A 25,452-nucleotide genomic window follows, 5' to 3' on the forward strand; every position below is an offset into this window, starting at 1 on the left:
TGAGCGGGATCAAGCTAGAATCAGCCATTCGTCCAAGTAGTTCAAAACTCGTTTGCCCCAAAATCTCAGGGGTGCGAGAGCTGCGTCCATGCACATCGTAAATGTACGGGGTGCCAGGGACAGGCCAAACGGCAGGACTGTGTATTGATATGCCTGGCCCTCGAAGGCGAATCTCAAGAAACACCTGTGACGTGACGCTATTTGTATTTGGAAATAAGCGTCTTTCAGATCTATTGACATAAACCAGTCCTCCTGGCGAACTTGCGCAAGGATTTTCCTGGTTGTAAGCATTCTGAACTGGCGCTTCACAAGCATTCTGTTCAGTTGCCGGAGATCTAGAATGGGTCTGAGACCCCCGTCTTTTTTCGGTTCCAGAAAATATCTGCTGTATACACCCCCTTCGCTCTGAGCCAGAGGTTCTATGGCCCCTTTGCTCAGTAGTTTCGCTATTTCAGCTCGAAGTAGGTGAGCTACCTCGTTTTTTACCATAGTTTCGACACGCGCCGTGTAACGGCGGGGACGTCGAGCGAACTGCAGCGAATAGCCTCTTTTTATAGTGTTCGGCACCCATTCTGACACCCCGGGAAGCTTTATCCACGCATTTGCATGAATAGCTAGAGGTAGAATGAGATCTGGGCTCTGGCCGCAACGTAGTGGTGACCGAAGGGCTCCGTTGTGCTGAAACGTAAACACTGTGTTTGCAGTGTTCGAGGCGGGGGGTGCGCTGATCACAGCGGGCAGCCTGGCTCGACTTCTCTATGACCTCTTGTGGGGAGAGAGCGAGCGGGGCGAACTCCTTGGGGTTTAACATGTCTGTGAGGGAATGTGGTAGCGGGACAGCGGGCACACTCACTGCACTGAGAACACCGTCGGCCTGAGCTGACTGAATGTGTGTTGGTTTTGTTTTTACAGAAACCGTTGGAAATGTAAAAACCGGCTTATTTACTGCAAAATACACTGGGACAGTCACATTGTTTGGAACTGAACGAGCGAGAAGGAAAATCCGGCCGCAGCGGGATTTGAACACCGTCATTTTCCTAAGGGGGCAAGGAAGTTTTTGAGACATCGGGCTTTATTTCAATCCTTGGCCGGGGCCCGCGTGGAGGGGGGCGGCGGCCAGTAGAGCGAGAGCGCGGTCTCTGGTCTCGGGCCTGGCGGCGCTGAGGAGCGGCGGCGGTGGGCTGCGGCTGGGAGCTCCGAGCAAACAGCTGTTTTGAGCGACCTGCTGCGGAACTATAGCGCTTCGGCATGAAGTGCTTCATTGCCTGTGACGTCTTCTGAACCTCGACGAATCTGTCCGCGAAATCCTTGACGGCAGATCCGAAGAGGCCAGCTGGGCAGATGGGCGCGTCGAGGAACACAGAGCGCTCCGAGTCCGTCATCTCCGATAACGTCAGCCACAGATGTCTCTCAGCCACGGTGAGAGAAGCCATGTTTCGCCCAATGGCTTGTGCAGCGGATTTCGCGCCGCGAAGAGCCAGGTCTGTAGCGCTCCTTAAATCCGCACGCTGATAGCTTCCAGTCCTTCCTCGTCCATTTTGCGGAGAAAGGTCGGCCTGGAAGATCTGCAGAATAGCCATAGTGTGCAGTGCTGATACGGCCTGGCCAGCGGCGGTGTAAGCGCGACTGTGCATGGCGGAAGTCGCACGGCAGGCTTTAGAGGGTAGCACCATCTGAGCGCGCCGTCCAGCAGAGGGCAGGCAAAGATGGGCTGCTACAGCTGCTTCCACTGGAGAAAGAGAAAGGTATCCCTTGTCTTTAGCACCGTCCACCACGGAGAATGCTGCAGAGACAGAGGTACGCAATCTGGCCGAGAAGGGGGCGTTCCAGGACTTCGCAACTTCTTCGTGAGCTCAGGTAGAAAATGCGCGGGCCTAGACTGTGACGGGGCGAGGTCCTTTTGCAGGAAGAATCCGTCCAGCCGGTTGCGCGCAGGCTGCGCGGGCGGACTAATCAGTCTTACTCTTCGGATTCAAATTAGACTAATCTATGTTTTTATGTTACTGACTAAAAAAGGCTATGACATAGTCGACTAACTTGTAAGACCAGTCAAAGCCATTTATGCAACCAGCCACAGCTCTGTTTGTCAAATGTAGCTGTTAGTTAAAAAATATATATATATATATATATATTTCTTTTTTTGATCCACTCCCTTTTAATTGAAAACTTGCAGTTGTAAATTGAGCAAAATAAGGGGTGATAGGCGATAGATTACAAATCAGGTTACAACTTGAAATGATTTTTGACAATGTATCTTTAAAGCAGAGAAAGAGGTGAAGATCTGATCTAGTGTATCAGTTTTTATTTTATTTGCACGTCCATTGTGTTAACAACTTCAACATACAGTACAAGTCAGCATTAGTGTAACATACTGTATTTAGCATAAACTCACAGCAGTATGCAGATAATTTGCCCTCAAAAGCATTACACTTCATATTTTATGTTAGATGTCCCTGAAGATCATGTAGTGAAATGAGCAGTATTAGGCTAGATATGTAAAGTACATGTTATTACACTGTACTTACATTATACATAGACAACTTGTACTTACAAATATTGAAAAGGCCAGGTAACAACATGAATCACACTACAGGTGTGGTGAACTAACACTGTTTATCATCTAGGCTGTTTTAGGGACAACTAAAATAAAGCTGAATCACTAACTTCACTCCACCTTCACATATCGACATTGCGGTATCCAAATGGACTAATATATTTATTACAATAATTTTCTTCTCAGTTCATTTTCTTCTTTGTTCAGCTTTCAATGTATTTGTACAACACACAACAGCAAAAAACTGAGGGATTGTTAGGGACCAGTGGCAGAGAGAAAGAGGGGCAGATAGTACTTCATAAAAAGATAAGGTTTACACAAAAAGAAACCATTTCCATTCCAAGTAAAACAGTTAGATACAAGAAGAGCAGAAAGTGCTACTGCCCACCAGTGCATTGGAACAAACACTCATTTACAGTTGGTTATATTCTTCTTTATGTACTTATTGATATAAAACAAGCTTTTTATGCCCAAAAGATCAAAAAAGTTCAAGTAACACAGGGAGCTGAGGGTTAAAGTAAAGAAAATCACGCATGTATCATTTCACGGTTGCATTGTGTAATTTGGGTTGCTGTTTTTACAAAAGTGGGTTTTGCTGTCATATATAAACCACTAAAAACTGTAATATATACACCAGTTTTGAAGCAGAAATTTAGATAGTGAATGCATGCAGGGTTAAAAAAACACTATAGAAGGTGGAAAAGTTCATTCTTTTATTGTAAATGTATAGCCTGGAAGTGAAATGGCAAGTCTGGACTAGGATGATGGGCACATGGTTTCTTGATTTTCATGAAAATGTGATTGAAATGTGATTAATTTTCTCCTAAACAATGGTTAATCTCATTATGTGGTCTTTAAAACTCGCAATGAGCTTGACTACAGAGAATGCTTGGGCCTAATTTACTGCTATATTAATTTCACATGTTAAATACGAAATATCTCTAATGTGCCGGTCGATTTCCTTTTCCTGCTCTCACCCTCCCACTTTCTGCCTTACTAACTTAATATGCGCTTATTCGCACTGGGAAAATGGCATTTAAATCTGCCTCAAGGGCTGTGGCCACCGAATTACATAATTAGGAACACATCCACATTCACATTGCATGCCTTCAAACATAGACCCATGGGCCTACTGTGAGACTGCGGTGTGAGATGCTTCATCGCGGTCCCCAACGCTCAATTTGCTCTGGGGTGCGATATAAACACCACAAAACATTGGTCATTTACTTTGGTTAGTTTTCGACAGCTGGCGCCGACCAGGTAATGGTTACTGGCTCATGCCAAAATCCTAAAATGGTCATTTATTAGTCCTATCATAGTTGTTAGGTTTTTGATATACCATATACATATAGATATATAGATATATATTCTTTCTTTTGAAAACAAATCATAAAAATAAATACAGTACTCTACGAAAGTGCAAAAATTGTTCTGAATCTGCATATATCTGCGTTAATTCATATAGACTAACTTACTGAATAACCTAAAAGGTTATTTAAGTTATTAAGATTTCAAAGTTGGGGTGGTTAGAGGTCTGGCTAAATTTAATTTCTGTTATTTCATGACAACCTTAATGTCAAAGGTATATTTGGCGATATTCAATTGTATTATTAAAATAAAAAATCGAAGAGTACCAGTGTTACACCCAATAATACATTATGTACATCTTGACCAAAGACATTAGAATTAGTTGCATTGCCTTAAGAATTAAGTGTGGCCTTAAAAACATGTTTGTTGGCAATTAAAACTGTGATGTTAGGTACACTTAAAATGTACATATTTGCAGACAATACGCAAATATGCTAATATCTGTCACATTTGGCTTTGACTGTTAATTAATCTTTATTTCCCTCCAACTTTTTTGAACAAACCTTCCCTGATCTCTGTGTTATGGCAGCACAGCAACTGGGTTAAAAGTAATTTGCAGTAAAATGGAAATGTGCATTGATATGCCCGAAGAAGAAAAAAATCAGTCAATGAATAGTAGATATGTTAAGAAATGCAACAGCAAATATGTCATAGAAGTGCTTTGTCATCAAGATGGAGAAATTAACAATAATGTATAAGTACAGCTACAAATAAATAAAGCAGCTACAGCATGGAGACAGTGTAGACTGGCTTTACTGTATGGAACATTAGAGTGTTTTCATAAATTAAATACATTTTTAATCCTGAGCTGACGATCACTATTTTTTTATTTGGTGGTTGGCTGAAAACTCTGCCTTAAAACCAAGTATTGTTTAACAGATATTTAGAGTTTTATTATTTTGTTTGTTTTGTTTTTTCAGTGAAGTTACATCTCAATTTCAGCGTCATCAAAAGACTAAGCATTAATAAAAACTTTTTAAATGGATATAAATAATAGCCATATTTCTAGCTTTCCTTCTGTGGTAAATATTAGCATGTTAGCAAAAATGTTCATGATGGCGTCCAGTTTATATCACCATTCATCCGTATTTACTATGAAAAATTCACCCCATTATTTTACTAAAAAGTGGGCTAGAAACTCACTTTTTCTTACTGCCCTCCTTTAGGCTAAATATAAAAGTGTCTCAGTATCTCTAGCATGCGGCTAATTGAAAGTAGTGTATGTATATTTTGAATATGCCTGTATACTGGTGAAAGGCTCTGAGGATACTGTAGTATAACTGTCATACAGGTATTCAGAGCCATAATTTACTTTTTTTCTTTCTTTTTTTTCTATGACAGAATTTTTTGCTATAAGTTTAATAGAGAACTTACTAAGTGGTTCCGTTAGACTGCTTCTGGTCCTTTGTACTGACACACATACTCATCCACTCATTCACCTATCTATATAGGGAAAATGAGAGATTGTTAAATGGGCTTCTTTCTATAGAGGGGCTGACAGGAAGGAAGTGGAATAATACACTTTGCTTTCCCAATGTTTTAGCCAGACACTAGTACTCTGTAAGGTTATGCCATTTGGCAATCTGCCGCCTCGGGTTGTCACAGACTTCCCTCCAGTGAGTCACCCCTGATGGAATGGGGCTCTGACCACCCAGAACCAGGCGACCCACAACCTCATTCTTCGTGGTGCGGTCAAAATCAATGACCAGAAACTCCACAGAGATGTCCGGCATTAGCTCAGCGGGAACATCGTAGATAAAGGATTCATTAAAAACGGGATTGAGTGTGCATTTCTTGACATGCGTCTTCTTCTTGGCTATGCGCTTGCGGCCGTAGAAGACGTTCACTTTAACATAAGGGTCTGTAGATAGAGAAATAATGATGTGAGAGGTTAGATACTGATACGTTTTTGGCATCATCAATGGGATTATTTGAGTATCTTCACTCTTAAAAATAAAGATTTTTTGGCGTCTATGCTTTCATGTGGAACCCAAAATATAATATTTGCAACACCCCTCTTTATTTTTAAAAGTGTGTATTTTTGTGTATATGTGTGCTGTGCACTTACTGCCTGAAAGACCACTGATGTCCATGGTTGGCAGGTGTTTGGCCTTAAGGACCACCACATTAAGCCTGTGAGTAACAGGATGGTAGGACAGTGAGACCAGCAATTCCCCGCGACTTTCGCACTATGGAGAAACAGAACAGAAATTGAACAAATGCTTATAAGCATACAAAAAGTCCATCAGATAAATGACTAAAGATCATAGTGATGAGCTACCCGCGATGACCTGTCAGTGATCACACAAGACTGATGTGAAAGGATTGCCCCAACGACTCATGATACTCAGCTCTTTCAGACTCTGTCCCATAGTAAGGTAAGCCTAGTCCAACTATCCATACTGTACTTCCCAGAGCAGTGCTAACAAGAGGAGGATGCCTATCACCCAGTGTTGTGGTCGAGATCAGCTCTATCGAGTCCAAGGCCAAGACAAAGACTAGAAGAGGGTTGAGTCAGATATAATACAGAGACCGGAAGAGGGTGTGAACGATTCAGGCAGTGTAAATAAGTTCAGGATGAATAAAACCTGGTTTTGCATCAGTGTCACACAGTGTCACTCCTGCGGAGAAACACGATAGCACCAGAGTGCATCATATTCACAAATCGGCAATGATTCTGACTCGAGGCCAAATCCAAATGCTCCCAAGTCCGTGACAAGGCCAAGAACATAAAAATATGGCCTTGGAGCTCAGACTTCAGGCAGAGGCCAGTCTTGAGTACTACAACCTTGGTCAAGTGCTTCAATGCCCATGGCCATCATAGCCAAGTCAGTGTTTGATTGTTGAGAAACCTAACGGCTTTTAATCCAAGTAAATCCAAGTGGTCTCTCAACAATCAAACACTGACTTGGCTATGATGGCCATGATGTTTGCAAGTTATAGGATTAATTGTTCTCCTGGCACTCCTGACCTCTGGGACAAAACCAGACTAAAAGTAAGATGTTTTTGGAAATTGTCTTTGGAGGGTCCCCTGGTCAAGAGCAGGGGTTTCAAATCCTGCTCCTGGAGGACCACTGTCCTGCAGAGTTTAGCCCCAATTGAACACACCTGGACCATGGTAATCAACATTTACTAGAAATTTCCAGGAAGGTATGTTGGGACAAACTGTAGCTAAACTCTGTAGGATCTCCAGAACTGAAATGGGATTCAACTGGCCAAAAAGATGACTGCATATGGACTGCTGGTGTCAAGTCTTCAGAAATATTGGCAAGTACCTTCTGTCAGCAAAGTCAGGGTCCTCCAAAACTCTAGGAGGATTGGGAGTGTAAAACTGAAAAAAAAATGGAGGAACTGGAAGAGAGGGCTACTCTCTGAGAAAACAAAGGAAATTAACATTTGAACTCTCTTGCTATATATCCATCCCCATTCGAGACACGATCATACTTGAGTTGATCACCTCCCAATTTACACATCATTTCCTTCACGCATCCCTACCTGAATTCACCCAAAAATCTATATGGTTTAATATGTACAATTATCATACAGTTTTATACATGTTTGGTATCATTTGAAATGTCTCTCTCAATGTGACTGGTACAAAGGTCTCATTCCCACATAAGTAAACCAAAAAGATAATAAGATGTGGAGAGTTTAGAGATATCTTGTTAACTGCTGTGGGTGTGACCCCACGTAAATCAACTTCTGTCCCCATTAAGTCTGGGACAGTGATTAATGCAAATTGCCACTGTGAACTCATGTTTACATTTGAAAAGAGGTTTCTGCCTTGGTCTGAGTATTTAGGAAGATGCTGAAGAAGGATCGTGGCGATTTGTAACTCAAATTAGCCTGTGATGCGGAGTGTGTGCAAAACACTTCGCATCATGTATTTTATAATGTTCCAGAGCATTTGATGTTTTGTTTTTATTATCTTTGAATTGAATAAGAAATTGGCATGATATATTTACCTGACATAATAAACGGTTACATTTGATTTTATTCTCACTGACTCAGATTGGGATTATTTTCCAAAGTAGATTAAATGGATTTGTATGTTACCGTAAATCTGAGTCAGATTAGTGACAACTAATATTTGGCATCAATTCAAGTGTACTTGGTTTGCAAAGACAAGAAGTGAATTTCCGTTTAGAACAGCAAATGCTGCTTGACCAATCTAAATTTGGGTGTGTCTTACCTCTGATTTAATTTAATGTTACTTTACACTTTTCAAGTGTATGTGGGAAACCACGGTGTGGCCAATCCAAAGCTATTATAAGAGAAGTAAATTTAAATTCAAGTGTATGCAATTCCATGGGGGCTATACCAAAGTATCTTTGATTGTGTAAACATGAATGTGACCGATCTCAGGTATATAGAAATTACCTCTGTTTGATGACCAAGTCTGATAAGCTTGTGTACGTAAGACCTGCGTTTAAACGTGAGGACCTCTGAGGACCATAGTTTCCTAATTTGAATGGGTAAAATATAATTAAAGAGTTAAAAAGAAAAATCAAACATTCAAAGTACTCCCTTTTAATGATGCTCAGATATCATTAAAACCTTTATCATTTATGGAGTCAGATGAAATAACGAGGTAATACATATGAGAAAATGTATTTCATTTAATCTGGTTTGTGTTGCATAAAAGGAAAGACAGTAACAAGCAGAGACCTCACCCGTTCAGAGCATGCCTCCATTGGACCAATCTAGAAGGGCTTACAGGAGTACAGGGGCTTTCCTTTCAGTATGCTACCTTATCCCAGATGTTACATATCTGATAACCTGGATGAAGTCATTATCCACCTTGGGTGCTAGATGAAAAACCTACTTTATCTCCTAGACAGTGAAATGGAGGAGAGAGCATTCACGGCAATTACACCAGAGCTTGTCCTGCTCACATGATATATCAAATTGCCACTTATTCTCTAAGTGTGAGGGAGAACTGCAATGGGGAGCCATCTGTGCACCTGTCAGTTCTCCCTGGGCAATGGTGATCATATGTTCATGTGGGTAAGCAAGGTGGAATAATCAAAGGCACCTGTCCATTGTCACAAGAGAAGAGGAGAAAAAGAGCATTGGCATCTCTGCAAGCCATGCTTCAACTCCCAGAGGACATTCATTTCTAACCGTCTCTGCGAATACAGTTTTGCAATCTGACACTTATGAGCGCTGAAACCTTCAGCAAAAACCACCTAAAACAGCTTAAGGTGACTTTTGACCCAGAATTTTAATCATGAGTTATTAAGCTCTGTCTCATAGTAATCGCAGTGTTAATAGCAAATTGTGATTACGGTTAAGTTTCAAATGTAGAACAGTTCCGGCAAATGTAACGGCAAGTTTTGTTTAGCAACAAGCAACCAAATATAAACTGGCTTAATGCTTTCCTCATTAAGTTTTTATTATTAAGTGTTACTTTGTACAGTCACTGTGTTTAGTTTCCGTGCTGAACTTTCACTGTCCCTCAATGGTAGAACAAGCATCCAGCCTTAACCCAGTTGCTGAGACCACAAAAAACAGCTTTAGATATAAATAAAGCCACTTATTGCCATATAAAAATACATCCTTTTCAGTACTGTTCTTCACATTTATTTCTGGTCTACACTGCTACAAAAAATTGTTGCCTTATTTTCTGGGAAATATATTTGAGGGGCACAATTGTTGAGGGGCAAAAAGGTTTTCAGAGAGTATATCTTGAATTAATGTTCAAGATATGCCAAATAGTTTGACCTTATTTTAAGTTTAACCCTGCCTACTGTTAGATTTATGGTCAAAACAAGAACATTTACATTTACATTATTTTAAACTGTTGTAAATGGGATAAGAAGAATGAACATAATTCAAGCTATTTTCTTAAAAGTTTTATTGTATTATGCAATTTTTCAACTCATGTAAATCTATTTAGTTTTTATGATGTCTAGATATTTGTACTGGACAACAAGACAAAAATACAGATTGAAAAATAAATGATGAAGATTTAAATTTTTAGAGCTGTTCTGTTTTATTCTTTAAATAGCATATTGAGACTGCTAATATTTTTGGCTTCTTTATCAGTGTTTTTCCTCAGTCACTTTTTTATCCAACCATCTGCTCAATAAAGAAATGTAAAAGTAAAGATAGTCTTTTCTGTGGCACAGACCTTCGTCCACATCATATACAGAGACTTCTAAAGCTATACAACGTCGCCTTTTCTTTTTCTTGTTTTTGTCTTGTCGTCTCCGTCTTTGTTTTTCTCTTCTCTTCTTTGAGAGTAAAGATTCCAGTCCTGCTCCAGGTCATCACAATTGCAACTTGAATTAGGAGGCATCCTGGAGCTAAAACATGGACTTAAAACAGCCTTCATATTAATGTGTAATGTCTGTAAGTGTTTGTGATTTTCTTTTTAGCTGTACAATGAGACTCAGTCTTTATGACTGACTGTGTTCTTAAATTTCTATTGATTTGTATTTTGACCATAGATCAATTTGAAGGGGGAGGGGTATATTTACTGTAAACATATGACAGGAATTTACAGTATTAAATTGTATTATTTTACAATAAAGTACTGTACAGTCAACATCTACAGTTAAAATCATTCCATACTGGGTTATTTTCTGTGAAATTGCTGAAAAATTTTGCAATTATTAACCTGGAATATACTGTAATTTTCAACAGACATATTTAACAGTTTGTGCATGTTAAAGTTACAGTATGTCTCATTTGTAAGCTATACTTTTTGAGATTTTATGATAATCCAATTTATCCATGCAATGAGTCCAAATAACTGGATTTAATTTGTACATAAAATAGCTATTAAAAAGTACAGTTGGTGACTGCAACACTCAGGCAGAGGTGTAAAGTCCAGGGGTCAGAAAGTAAAAGTCCTGCCATATGTTTATTCCACCCATGAACTCGGCCAGCTGATTTCACTAATTAGTTCTATCTCCTGGTTGAAAAACTGTGCCAATTAGCAAATACAGGTGATTGGAACAAAACACTGAGGAGAGCTTTTACTTTCTGAACCTGGACTTTACACCTCGGCACTCAGGAAATAAACGTAACAAATAACTAATGAGAACTTGGTGGTTTCTGTTAATTTCAGGATTTTTTGAAGTTACATAAAAGGGATTACACTTTAGATACCGTCAAAACATTGATAGTGTATATTTAAGTGTCTAGTCAAATACAAATATATACATGAATATTTTAAAACAGATACCTATGAATTTGATTGAGGTCACCCTAGCTCCTCTTATTCTGCTAACATTCATTCTCTTTCTTTTACATGGAGACTAAGCAAGTAACGAGCATGGCGCTGCCGCAGTATGTCACTCACTCCTCATAATCACCATCTCTCTCTCACTGCACAAACTGCACCCCATCTGTTTCCTTAGCTTTTTCTCCTTCCTTCTCTCCTATAGTCCTCTGACTCCCTCCCTCCCTCCCTCTCTCCCTCCCTCTCTCCCTCCCTCTCGCTCTGTCTTCGATTGAATCGATTGTCCACCACTCCCAGCCAACACCCTAATGCTCCTGTTTTGTGGAGCCATATCTAGGCACTGATTCAATTTAAGATACTCTCTTTATAGAAGAGTATAAAGCAGACAGGAAGTTCTCTGATTTGAACAAGCTTACTCTGCATATTCTGTGTGCTGATGTACAAAGCGGGAACACAAGCTCAAATACTTATTTGCCTCCAAGTACTTAAAATTTCCTGTGGCCAGAGAGAATGAGATTATGAACATCGCGTATAATGCTATTGTTCCTGTTTTGATGGAAATACAGCAGTGTATTTATTAGACTGTTTACTTGTTATGCAACCACTTTTAACAGTGTTCTGCTTGTGTTTGAGTGAAAATGGTTGCAAAGCCTTCATCATAACTTAATCAAGCTCTCTCTCTATTTCAATGAGTGTTCACTAAGCCCTCTTTTACACCTGCTATCTGTCTTGTGTGACCTGATCATCACAGGCAGAAAATCAGTTCTCTAAATACAGGTGTAGAAGAGGTTCAAAACATTTTGTGATCACAAATTATAGTATATTTCAAGGTAGTCAAAAATGCATGTGATCACAGTGGAGTGTAAACACTGATCTGCTATAATGTGTCTCGGACATTACAGTAAATGCCTAGTCACCTCTCAATCATCCATTACACTAAAACAGAGGGATTACATTTTACTTTAAATAAACCTGGTGAGAAGTTTCACATCAACACACAGTTGTACAGATCATGTAAAGCATTTCCTAAGTTCAGTTAACACAGATGCCAGTATAAGGAAAATAATACTAATAACTAAAATAACAATGAGCATTCCACTTGAAACTGGGGTAAATTTTAAGCAATAGTGCGCCAAATCAATGCTTTGTTTACATTTTTTTTACATCAGTAAGATTTTACAGTTTTTTTATTTTTCAGGTATGCATTAAATTGATCAAATGACAGTAAAGAAATGTATAACGTTAGAAAAGATTTCTATTTCAAATATATGCTGTTCAACTTTCTATTCATTCAAAGAATAGACAATAATAAAAAAGTTTCTTGAGCAGCAAATCAGCATATTACAATGATTTCTAAATGATCATGTGACACTGACGACTGGAGTAATGATGCTGAAAAATTTTCAAACACAGGAATAAATTACATTTTAAAATATATTAAAATAGAAAATAATTATTTCAAATTGTAATAATATTTCAAAATATTGCTATTGTGATATTATTATATTATATAATTCCGGGGGACGTTCAGCCTTGTAAGCACAAGAGACTTCTTTCAAAAATATTAAAAAACCTTACTGACCCCAAACTGTATATAGTCAACCCGGTCACACTAAATGCGTCTCTGAAGCACGCACTGTGTTTATCGTGCAATTTATATTCGAAAATGATTTTTTATGTGCATATGATACGCATGGGTAGGTTTAGGAGTGGTGTGGGGTACGTATGTATTATACGTTTGGTTAGGATTAGTGGTGTGGAGTGCGTGTGTATTACACGCAATAAAGTGTGTATCAAATGCATGAAAACTAATTTGAACGATAAACACGATAAACACACTTTTCATGAGATCAGGCTGATACGCCAGAGACCCTCCCTTCAAAATACAATCACAAGTGGTTACAGGAAACTTATTTTCCATCAATAAAAGGCATCAATACCAGTTGTAAACAGGGGTAAGAAACTACAGAAGCATAGAAAGTATCAATAATTTTCATGAAGTGAAAAACTAAAGATATGCTTGTTGTTTTGTTTGTGGGTATCATTGCTAATGATGTTAGCATTAGTTCTAGTTTCCAAATGGTTGTACTGATGGATGTCCCCCCTGCAGTCAGTAACCTTTATGGCTACACTCTCTGTCTGCATAATGCCACTTTAATGGGCCATGGATCAATAGACGCTCTCACCACCCATAAAGCCCAGCCCATACATGTAAGGATCACAATGGTATACAGCTACATAATAAAACATCTGTAGTATGAAGCACAGGATGATTTTAGAAGAAAATATGATTGATGTTTGTCCACACAAAACTGTCTAGGTGGTTTTAAGTGGTTTCTAATTCCCCACCCCCACATCTAAATTCCCATCATCACTTACAATAGTAATAGCAACCTTTACTTAACAAACCTTGTAAAACGGTGTGCTGAAGTGTGCTTAACTGTATTGAATGTACACTTGTAGTGTACTTCAAATCTTAAAAATATATTTTTACAAACTGTACTTGTAGATAATACAGCCTAATATTAATGAAATAATAGTACATAAAGAGAATAAAATTGCAAGACTCTTAACTTTTAAGTTACTTTGTAATAATGTTAAATTTAAACTTTTATTTCAATTTAAGTACAATTTAAATAAATTTTTTAATATTTTGTCATTTTTTAAAGAAGTGCACTTATTTTGATTTGTTGAGTAACATACTAGAGCACATGTAAAGTACTTAGTTATAATTTTCAGTGTTATTCAATATATTACAAGTTAATATATTTTAAATGGAATAAACTATAACTTCATCGGTACAAATGTGTGAATACAAATACCTGTAACATAACATACAAATAAATACATGACAAAAGTTTAATCAGTAATTATATAAAAGTAAGTTTGTGTCTGTGTGTGTGTGTGTGTGTGTGTGTGTGTGTGTGTGTGTGTGTGTGTGTGTGTGTGTGTGTGTGTGTGTGTGTGTGTGTGTGTGTATATATATATACACACACACACACACACACATATATATATATATATATATATTAGTCTTCTAAGAATATTGTTCACAGTGCTTTGTTTACAGTGAAGTAATTGAATTACTCACCATGTGTCCATATAATAATATTGTGTTTTTGTAAACTGCACTGCACACCTAGTGAATTGACATTTTGTTCCACTGCATACTTGTACATGCCTGTAATGACAATAAACTATCTCTAATCTATTCTCTAATGTAATCTTTGGCCCTGTTTACACCTGGTATTAAGATGCGTTTTGTAGACAAAGAAGACACATTCTCATTTATACCAGGGGCCTCATTTATAACCGTTGCGTACGCACAAAACAGGCCCTGAAAGAGGCGTATGCCACTTCCGACGCACAAGTTATGATTTATAAAAACAAACTTGACGGGAAAATTTGCGCACCTGCACGCAAACTCTGACCCATGCGTAAAACGATTTGGAGATGGAGCAGTTTGGCAACACCGATGGTGAGCTGGAGTTACATGTCTTTTTGGTCACTTTTAGACAGAAAATCTAAAAAAAATTATTCATATACAGAAAGAGAAATAAAATTTTACTCACCAAGCCTATCACATGAAGCAAAGATCCATCCCTTCCTAAAAGCGCATTGGGCCGTTTAGTGGAACTGACGCATATATAGCATCTAACACATCTGTGTTAGATGCTATAGTAAATCTTAATTATAAATCTTAAATCTTAATTATAAGTCCTAATCATAAATACAGTTCATGTTCACAATAACAGTTTAAATAAGTAATGATTTAAACTTTGTTTTACTTCTGTTGTAAATATTTAGATTAAATATGCCATTCTGATTAATGGAGTTAAACACTTAAATTAGATGAAATCATTACTGAAAAGTTACAACATTTTTTATAGGCTATTCAATAAATAGAAATATTTTTTGTCGATGCAATGCTTTTGAACACTTTTCCTCTGGCATCCTGTGTTTTAATGTTTTAACTACAGAGATAATTGCTTATCATGATAATAGCAGATTGTCTGAGAAAATAGTTTCTTGCAAATAATGCACAACAAGGTCTATCTGTTTCCATTAAAAAAATAAATGAATTAAAAATACTCTTTGGCCAGTGGAATAGATTGAGAAAAACTTTCTCCGAAATGTATTTTACACTATTTAATTTATTTATTCAAAAACATTTATTCTAATGTGACATCACATCCGCATTTCATATTTTCCTAATGTCTTGTACCTAAACATGTTATCACGTGGATGAATAATCATATGCAAATGATATGCAGATGAGGATATGCATAGTAAAACTAGGCGTTGTAAGCTCCATATATGGTTGTTTCGGGGAGGAGACACATGTGCGCACAATCTTACGCTAACTGGGATTTATAAAGTGAATTCTGCGCAGGTTCTGGCGTACGCATGGTTTTATAAGTCTGAATATTTTTTTGCGTAAGCCATTTTTGGCTTTCGGCCGCACGTACACTTTAAGTAAGGATCCTACGCACAGTTTTATAAATGAGGCCCCAGGTGTTTTAAACCGCCTCCTTTGTCCACTCTTTTTGTCCACCTGATTTCCTCAAGGGGACGGGTCTATGGGTGAGTAAAAGTATGGGCTTTTTCCTGAACTTCTGATTTAATAAATGAAATAAGCTTGTGCAAAATTACATTTGAACGCAAAAGGAGACGATGGAAAAACGTACAGAGAGCAGCAGCTTTCGTTCCTGCTATGACACCCGCAAGACCATGACGAATGAAGTGAGTGCATGTTAGAAATCAGGAATGATAAGAGAACATTGTGCTTGGTACATTTAAGTGTACTTCTTTTTCACACTAACTTGAATTAAAAAACTTTCCCTTAAAACCACTTTTTTAATCTGACAGTTACAAAAGGAAACTTCACGAGTTCACACTGACATATAAGTTAGAATAAAATATGTCTATTTTGCGTGCTGTTCAAGGAGAGGCCTCAGAGCCTGGGGTGGTGATGGCGCAGTGGATAAGACACATGCCTCTGGTGTGAGAAAACCGGGTTCGAATCCACTGTGAGACACCAATGTGTCCCTGAGCAAGACACTTAACCCCTAGTTGCTCCAGAGGCGTGCGACCTCTGACATATATAGCAATTGTAAGTCGCTTTGGATAAAAGCGTCAGCTAAATGTAGAGCTCGGAATTTGGCCCGAATCCAGAGTACTCCCCCCAGGAATAATTAAGAGTGAGGGTGGAGGTGGAGGATGCTGGAAAAACTGTCATGGAACAGAGGCAAGTCGGTTCAATATATAAGCCTCCTCTCGTGCTGATTGGGTAGATTATCTATTTGTAATCTTACCGAACTTTGAAAAACCAGACCGAAAAAAAGAAAAACCAGACCCTTCCTGTCAGAATACGCAACACAGCTACTCGTCCTAGCCCTTGTAATTTCAAAACTGGACTACTGCAATGCTCTACTAGCGGGTCTTCCCAACCAGCACGACTAAGCCTCTGCAGATGATCCAGATTGCAGCAGCCCGTCTAGTTTTCAATCAGCCTAAGAAAACCCACGTCACACCCCTCCTGATCTCGCTCCACTGGCTCCCAATTGTGGCCAGAATCAAGTTTAAAGTTATAAACCTGGCTTTCAGGCCTACCTCAACCCACTACTAAAAATGTATGCTCCCTCCCTGCTCACTGAAAAAGTCACTGTCCAAAACCTTCACTCTCTCTGTTCCTCTCTAGTGGAATGAGCCACCAATCTCCACTCGAACTACTGAGAACATCACATCTTTTAAGAAGCAGCTGAAGACGCACCTATGCACCAATGCACTTAAACACACAAACACACACTTCTAAAAAAATCTGCATTTCTTCTCTTCTCTAGGTGGTTTCCTAATCTAGTTGTCTTATAAACCTGGCATTGTGCACTTGCACTACAAGGATTGCTGGCTCTAAGATGAATGCTTTGTTCTTTTGTAAGTCGCTTTGGATAAAAGCGTTTGCTAAATGCATACATATAAATGTACAAATGCAGCTACAAAGGTCTACAAATCATAAGTCATATATATCCTCTAAAATGCCACAAAAAAAAAAGGTTCAAAATGTCAACACAATAAAATCAACACCTCTGGGACTCGATCTATAGCTTCAATTAACTGTAATTGATGCCAGTGCTATCACTCTGAAACTGCTTGTATCAATCACAGGCACGCTTAACCTGGGGCAAAGATCTCAAAATCTTTTCTGTTACTTCATTTCCTGCAGGTTTATGTCTAGAGAAAGCCTTTCACCCACAATGACTGCCGCTAACCGTAAAACATCTAGGGAGATCCATAAAGGTTCTAGCAGCCATCTCATGGGGATGATTAAGTTTAACGATTGCTGCGTCGAATAACAGCCGAGGAATATGATGCCATTTGCAGGGCCAGCAGCACCCAATACTGATGTTTTCATGCTTCCGAATGATTTAAGTGTGGGTTTATGAGGATTACAGACATCTAAGGCCACATACACACTGCAGCTAAAATCGGATGTCAATTCACCTTTTAGTGCTTAAACTTGTTCTGTACACACAAAGTTTTGTGATTTACAGAAGTAACAATTGCATTCTATAAAAGTTCTGCAAATAAATCACAGGGCACGAGGTATGAGCTTTGACTCATTGTCATGGCCTGATTTTGTTAGAAAAAAACATAGAATAAGAATAAGCCCAAAATAAACAGTAATAAATCCAAATGTTTTATATGAAAACAAGACAAAAATATCGTGACTTGCACCCCCTTACAAAAAATAAGTATACTATACAAGTTTTTAGTCGCTGAAATATTATTTTGGTCAAAAATACTAGATACCAAACACAAAAGACGCCAGAATGTTGCTGTGGTTACCAGGGTATCAATCATCACATTTTAAGGAGTGAGTCGTGTTTCGTTACGTTAGGTGATTCACTTCTATATTTAAATGTGGTTGTCACTCCTGAAACTTTACAGTGTGTACGTGGCCTAAGATATCCCACAATCCTGTGCAAGGTCAAGAAACACTCACCTGTGTGTTCCTCTTGCTGATTTGCTGGGTGATATGGGCTCGTCCCGTGCTGGGGTCTACGCCCACCAACGGCACGACCGCCTCCCCAATGACATCATCTCGTGCAAAGCGATCAAAGCTGAGCACCAGGAAGTGCAGTGTAAGCTCGGGCAGCAAGCTGTAAGGGATGCCGTAGAAGGTGAACGTCTCGTCAAACACTGGCTCCAGAGTTTTCCTCAGTACACGTGTCTTCACCCGGTGCTTCTTCTCGGGTAGGATGGTCATCTTCACATAGGGGTCAGAACTGCCCGCCTGTTCGTCCACCGCGGGGAGTCCCTGCGCTCCTACGATAGTGACAACAAGGGCCTTCTTGGGGAAGTTGTAGTCAATGGCCAGACTGAGCGTTCCCAGAGAGGGCAAGTTGAGACTGTAGGGTGATGCCGTTTTACTGGGTGCTTCACTGCTGCTTCCTGAGCTGCTCTCCATACAGCAGTAGTCCGCCCGGATGGGCAACGCCCTCTCCAGTCTGGGAGGACCCATAGGGGGGACCAGGTGGTTCATCTGTAGGTGCGTGGTACCACCTTCAGGATCTGCATCCACAAGGACCACGTCACCGTTTTGTGATCCACGACTCCATTCTCTTAACAAGGAACTCGATCCTGAGCGTTGGCCCACCCGTACAATCTTCTTGTTGTTGCTGAGGGTCTCGGGGTAGATGCTGATGCCTTTGAGCATGTGGATGAACTTGTAGGGGGGGTCAACGGGTGGGTCGTAGGGGCCGCTGTTCAGTTTGTATGCACCTGCCATTTGACGATATCGCCGCTGACAGCATGTCCACATGAAAACGGCCACTGTCACGGAGACAACCAAGACCCCTGCACCCAGAAAACCTGCCAGCACTGGGGACACATCTGAAAGAGACAAAGACAAGAAATTAGATCACCTCTCGTGGAAAGGAAATACATTTTAGCATACTTTTAAAAGGGGTACTTATTACAGAATTAATATATTGAAGTATATTTAATATATATATATATATATATTTACATATAAGTGCAAATTGAATGTAATGTTTTTGGGAACTTTGTTGATTGCAGAATGAGAGAAAGTGTTAAAAAAAGTATATTTTCTGAATTACATGACATTTAAAATAAAAGAGTCTCTTGACACTCTCTGTCAAGGAGGATGGAGGATTGGACAAGAATAGCACATAACAAGCATGCAGCCTCTATTTTTTAAAAACTGCTTGTGGAAATTTTGCCACAGAAAAGTATATACATGTGACCACATGTTAAACACTGAGGGCAGTTTTAGAGTAGGATAAGTCTAGGAGGATAAGTCTCCCCTCAGTTACCCACCCATTTACTATAGGGATAACAAAGATAACTTTCCTATTGAGTGAACATTTACAGAAGAAAAAATACAGCTAAAAGTTCATGTTTCTTTTTTCAAGGGAATAGCCCCTTACTTTACACCTAGATAAGGAATCTGAATTTGTATTATAGATAAAATTATATTTCAACATTATATGCCTTCCTTTAGATATAAATGTTGTAATAAAAAGGAAATTCCTAAAAATGCATGAAATTGGTGAGCGAAAAGACTGAAGATGCCAGAATATTGCAGAAACAGAGCAAAGTAATCATTCATACCGCAAGTTACCGATTAAGTTACTAAATAAATATACTTGCCATCATACTATGCCATCATTTTATTTTTTGTCTGTAATGTGTTGTTTGTACTTTTAATATGCGTTTTGGACATTTATGTTATTACATTACATTTAAATATTTTTCAATTTTTTATTATTTAATATATTTCCATGTTGTCTTGTCTTTTGTCTATACATGAATCTTTATACAAAATAAGTGTGCAGAGGACATAAAGATTTTTAACAAGAACGAGTAACGTTATCAAACATCTAACTAAATACTGTCCACAAATAATATTTCATCATAATTTATAATAGTTTAATTTTAATTGTGGCCCACGTCCACACAGAGCTGTGGGTGATATGGAGTTGGATGAGGTTTCTAGAGAAAATCATCTGGTCTGAAAGTGAATTAAACGGAACAACAAACACGGACACCGATGGTCTCAAATTAAGGTAAGAGACTGACCCAGTTAGAAAAGAGAGTAACAGGGAATAGAACACATAAAAACAGCAGCAGTGCTTCAGGTCAGTACAGGCAAATGCAAAAACATGCATATGAAAAAAACAGCAAAAAATAAAAAGAATTATGGTATATACTTGTTTGTGTGAGAGAAAAATCTCACTCAAATTTAAAAATGAGCTTTCTAGGTAGGGCTATTGAAATGATCCGTGGCAATGAAAAACAAATTTCTGGGTATAATGAAAGGATAATTCTTGCTCTTGGCTGCAGCTTGGATTCTTTCCTGTTTAATTCATGGCTGTATGTTTCTTGCTTGCTTCAAAACCATTTGCTATCTAATGGGGCTGATGCTGAACACAGCAGTTATATTTATGATCACAGATTCTTTATTACAGCCCATGAGAAGATCCAGCACAGCAGTAACATTCACCTGCCTGGAGCATTTACTGTTATTCACACAGACCTAATCTCAACACCCAGACATCTCTTCTGTTTCATTAAAGGTGACAAAACTGACACTGCCAACAGAATCTGGTCATTTATATGTCTGTCATATCTGGCTCATTAAAACAATTCCCCTGAAACTTTCAAATGTCAGAACAGGCCATAACAAGCTTAACCGGAGCTGGCAGGTTCTTCTTTTGCCCTATGCTGCAAGGCATTCAATTAGAAAACATCACACTATGGGCTCCCTTTGCCCAAACAAATTTAATAACAGACAAGTAGCATGCCATTGTCCGGAGGGCTCTACACATGGCTTTAGGACAAAATTAAACAATCACCACCCATTTTACTTCAATAATATTTAATTAATTGGGATCTGGATAGTTCTACAAAAGTTGGTGTTTCACAATATCTAATTTTGTGGGAGCGTGGCCTGCGAATGCTGACTCTGATTCCGACAGGTCAACCATGGCATACAGAGGTCAAATATTCCACTGCCGCCTGTCATCTGGAGTTTCCGAGTTGGGGGCGAGTCGTGAAAATGTCGGGCAGAATAGATGCAGTGGTAAATCTTGTAAAATTATTATTATTTTTTTCATTTACAATTATAAGACATCTACAGTAAGTTGCATGTACAAAATACGCCATTGTACAAGCTGAAAAGAATATAGCAATTATATTTACAGCACCTTCTTAAATTGAATAAAAATATATAGCAAAAACGCAACCAATGCGCTTTATTCATCATTTTGTAGATTCACTTTTTTTTTTTTTTTTATGTAGAAAAGATACATCGCCATTTTGCTTTGACCAAAATGATTTGAATGCGGCAGAGTTTGATTGTTTTGGACAATGTTTCTTCTTTAAAATAACAAGAAAATACACCGAAAAAACTATAAAATTGGGGGGGTGTCAACTCAAGATGGGGGAGGAGAGAGAGTGAGCAAGCGGGACATTTGAAGAAAGACTGTAGAAAGAGAGATGGCTGAGATAATACCAAAGAGGAAAAGATCTGAGAAATGTAATTAGAAAAAGATTTTGATCAGTCAAGAGAAATGACCTGCGTTAATATTGGAAAAGCTTTACAGCACTGGAGAAATGTTAAAAAGCAGGAAGGCCTAAAAAACAAATGAGGTTGCTTTGTTTCTAATTTATATGTGAGTAATATAGGTTTACACAATGCTACACAGACCAAGATATGCTATTGTATGCTGTTGTTGTTGAATCACAGTTGATTCATCCATACTTGTGCCAGCTGTCTGATGTGGCAGCTGTTACACTGCATTCACAAGGGGCGTCTGCGTCAATGCTTAACGGAGGGCATGTCTGAAGCTTTGTGCAAGTGACAACAGCCAATCACATTACTTCCAGCTTGGACTTTATTGAGCTAGGGTATTTGCATAAAGACACCTGCATTGGAAGTGTGACGCCCAGTGTGAATGTTCCGTTGGTCGTTGCCAGGTTTGCATAACAAAACCCACCCAATCACGGCCTAAACTAGCCCAATTGCATTTAGGGGGAATTCCCCGGGAAAAATCAAGTTCCTGAGAGGGGAAGGGGAAGGGGGGTTGGAGATGGTCGGGGGATGTGGGGGGTAAAAATCATGTCCCGGGAGAGGGGTGAGTACTTGGTTGCTTCAACCTGCAAACTAAAAAAAACAACCTGCGGCAACAGTGTAAAAGTAGCCCAATTTCGAGGGAAAATCGCAGTCTTGGCAGCACTGGTTGCCTGCGTTTTATTGCATGGTCGTTATTTTGGGGGCGGAGCAATGAAGGAAGGGGTGTGTTTCTTTTGGGTAAGGGGTGTGTTTGTCAGAAACCGCTTTCTGCACCTTTAAATTCACATTTATTTTACATAATATTTACTAAAATAATTAGAAATATATCATTTGCAAGTGAATAAACGTCAGAAAATAATTTGAACTTGATCAAAAAAAAAATCATGTAATATAGACGCACACTCGAAGATATAATTGATGGATTCGCAGAAGTTTGCGAGGTTTGTGGCATTAAATGTTTATTAGATATTCAAACACTTGTTAATATGATTGAAATGCGTATTTGCTGAACGCTGACAGCACATGAAAAAAGTGGTAGTGTTTGCCTTTCTATTATTAGACAGAACTGTTCAACAAAGATAGTAAACTAATGAAGACTGACAACGGGCGCTAATGTGCGTCTGCACTCAGGCGCAGAGTTCTAAATGCTGCCAAAATAATAGTCGATGGCTATTAACTACTATTAAATTATTGCATGAACTATTGATAAGAATATAGAAACTAACAACATTAGCCGAGAACAATGCCAAAATAGCTATTTGGTCACTGGTTAACCAATAAGCTTGCACGGCCTAGATGACATCACCATAAAATGTGTTGTTTTAGAGAGATATTACCTATTGCTTTAGAGATGGACCATTTCATGTTAACTTATGGAAACGAACTCGTTAATTTTTTGTTTAGCACGGTAAGGTTTAAGAGTGATTTCTTTGATAAATTCGCTGCCACAGACTCCCTTTTCTTTGCCATTCTCTCTGCAGTCTGCTTTGTCTGTCTCATTCTCTTTCATTTCTACATTTACTTACTTGACACTCTTCCCTATTCTTTTTTTTGTTATATTCATTTCACAGTCTTACACCCCTCTTTCTTTGCCCCTCTCTCCTCCCTTCCACTTCTCTCATCTTTTCTTTCCTCTTGCAAACTCCAAAGGCCTGGGTGGTGAAGTGTTCAGGTCACCGTGGCAACAACAGGTCCCATTCTTTCGTCATGCTGATCAGAGCTGATTGGAATTTTAAGTTGGGCTCGGGTTCAGTGAGCTGATGAGAACAGGATGTGCTCTCCTGCTCCACACAACAGCCTTAAGTAAAATGCCAGCCAATGGGAACACAGAAACAAACCACATGCCCAAGCTAAAAAGTACAACAATAAAGTTTAGGGAGACAAGCCACCTGCAGAAAATGTAATTTTATTTAATTGTACAATCTTAAAAAAAAACAGGTTCTTTATGGCAAAAAAAAATGTGGCATTGCTTTCAAAACTCTTTTGGAACCTTTATAAAGTTTTGGTCTACATGGCCAATTTGTGTAACCAACGTGCGCAATTGTTGCTAAATTCCAGATCACGTGGATTCCTATTGAAATTTGACTGAACAGCTGTAAATGTGACCAAACCGTAAGGCCAGCGCTCTTAAGTGTTTTCAGAAGAGCGTTGGAGTTTTTCCCCGGTTAAGATGCTATATGTGCTATATGCGAAATATCCGCCGAAGTGTTACTAGTATCTGATTTCCAATATAGTTTGTTTCTGGAAATAAAAAAGTTGATATAATATAAAGTATTTGCTCTGGCTGTTGTTTTCAATGATTTTGTTCCATTGTTGTGCCTGTTGTTGTTGTCTGTTGCCTTTGTCCCAGCAGGATGTAACAGTTGGTCACTGTGGTATTTGTCCCGCCCCTCATCCACTGTGATTGGACGGCTGGGTAAAGAGTGACAGTGATGAGCGCTGCGTTTTAACCGAAGTTGAACTTTCTTCATCTCTCGGCCACCAGAAAAAAAAGCTGAGCGCTCAGCGTGAAATAGAAACTTAGCACATATCTACTTATGCTACTGCCAAACGCGGCGCTCCCATTAACAAACACGGTGCTCCCATTGAAACCAATTGGAAAAATACGCAAGCCATGGGAAAAAAATGCTTTGGTGGACACTTATACTATATTATATTTATTTAACTGTTTATCATAGTAAAACATTTATTAAGTATCACTAGTGTCCTTTATAAACTATAGCAAGCATGTACAAACACACACCCACTCCTTCACCCACATAGCATTCACCACATTTCATACAAGATTACCGACAGCATAGTTTGTTGCTTTAATGTAAAACATCACTAATGCTCTGCTGGCCTCAATCTGAGAGGAAGATAGTGTGCTGCATTACCAAAGAACTTGCCTATTACTGCAGCTTACCGACCACTCGAGAGTGACTCGTCCAAGTCTCTACAGGTTTCCTGAAAATGAAGGATGAAAACCTAAGACCTCTATTAAAATAAAATATTTAATTTAGGCTGTTAGTTAATGAATGATTGCTGCTCATGGAAAACTTTTCAACATGGTTGCCAAGGGATTGCCAGGCAGTGTTTATAGAGTGCAACAGTTGAGTTCCGGAAGTAAAAACACCATTCATTTTCAATTAGGAAATTGATTTTGAATGATAAATTATTCACACCTTTAAAGACAGACCTACTGTAATCTAAGAGGTTGTTAATCCATGGTATTTACTTCTGCCGAAGCCGTCAGCGTGTGTTATTCCAGTTTATTTTATAAAATAATCGTTTTTAACAGAGGAATTCTTGTTGAAAACCTACATCACCCATACAAAATAATAACACCAATCAGAGAGTCAAAAAAAGCAACAAGCTCCCAAATAGCTCTTTAGCTCCACCCAATCCAATGAAGCGCTGCGTATGACGTGATTGAGCTCACTATGCTCTCAAAATACTGAAATGTTTGTATATGCATATTTTGCAATTTATATTTCGCCATTGTTTAAAATTTCGATTATGCTGTTTGCAATTCTTCATAGGATTGCAATTCTTTCCCTCACTAAAACCGTTAAGTACACAGTCTTGTACATTAGCAAACTTTGACTGATTGTGATTCATGTGTAGAGTTGTTGTTTATGGCTTATAACTCTTTAACCCTCTGGTCCTCTTAGCGTGTCAGTCAAAAATGACAGAATTATTTATTTATTTTTTCAATGAAATGAATGTACTATATTTAAGTTCGATAATGTTTTTTTATTTAGT

At 38.7% G+C, this 25,452-nt stretch overlaps 1 protein-coding gene across 1 annotated transcript in view; it reads right to left on the bottom strand.

Moving 5' to 3' along the window:
- Window positions 1–2,287: 2,287 nt before the first annotated feature.
- The window catches only part of syt11a (synaptotagmin XIa), a 31,979-nt gene continuing 8,814 nt past the window's right edge, over window positions 2,288–25,452 (bottom strand). Inside the window, exons 2-4 of the mRNA XM_077196527.1 lie at window positions 18,115–19,004; window positions 5,991–6,111; window positions 2,288–5,783 (exon numbers count right to left, since the gene is read on the bottom strand). Of these exons, the coding sequence (XP_077052642.1) occupies window positions 5,473–5,783; window positions 5,991–6,111; window positions 18,115–19,004 (1,322 nt within the window). The 3' untranslated portion in view covers window positions 2,288–5,472. The remainder of the gene's footprint in view (window positions 5,784–5,990; window positions 6,112–18,114; window positions 19,005–25,452) is intronic.

The sequence above is a fragment of the Siphateles boraxobius genome, unplaced genomic scaffold (assembly GCF_051911475.1).
Source record: "Siphateles boraxobius isolate OS27281-9 unplaced genomic scaffold, OSU_SipBor_1 35, whole genome shotgun sequence".
Lineage (NCBI taxonomy): Eukaryota > Metazoa > Chordata > Actinopteri > Cypriniformes > Leuciscidae > Siphateles > Siphateles boraxobius.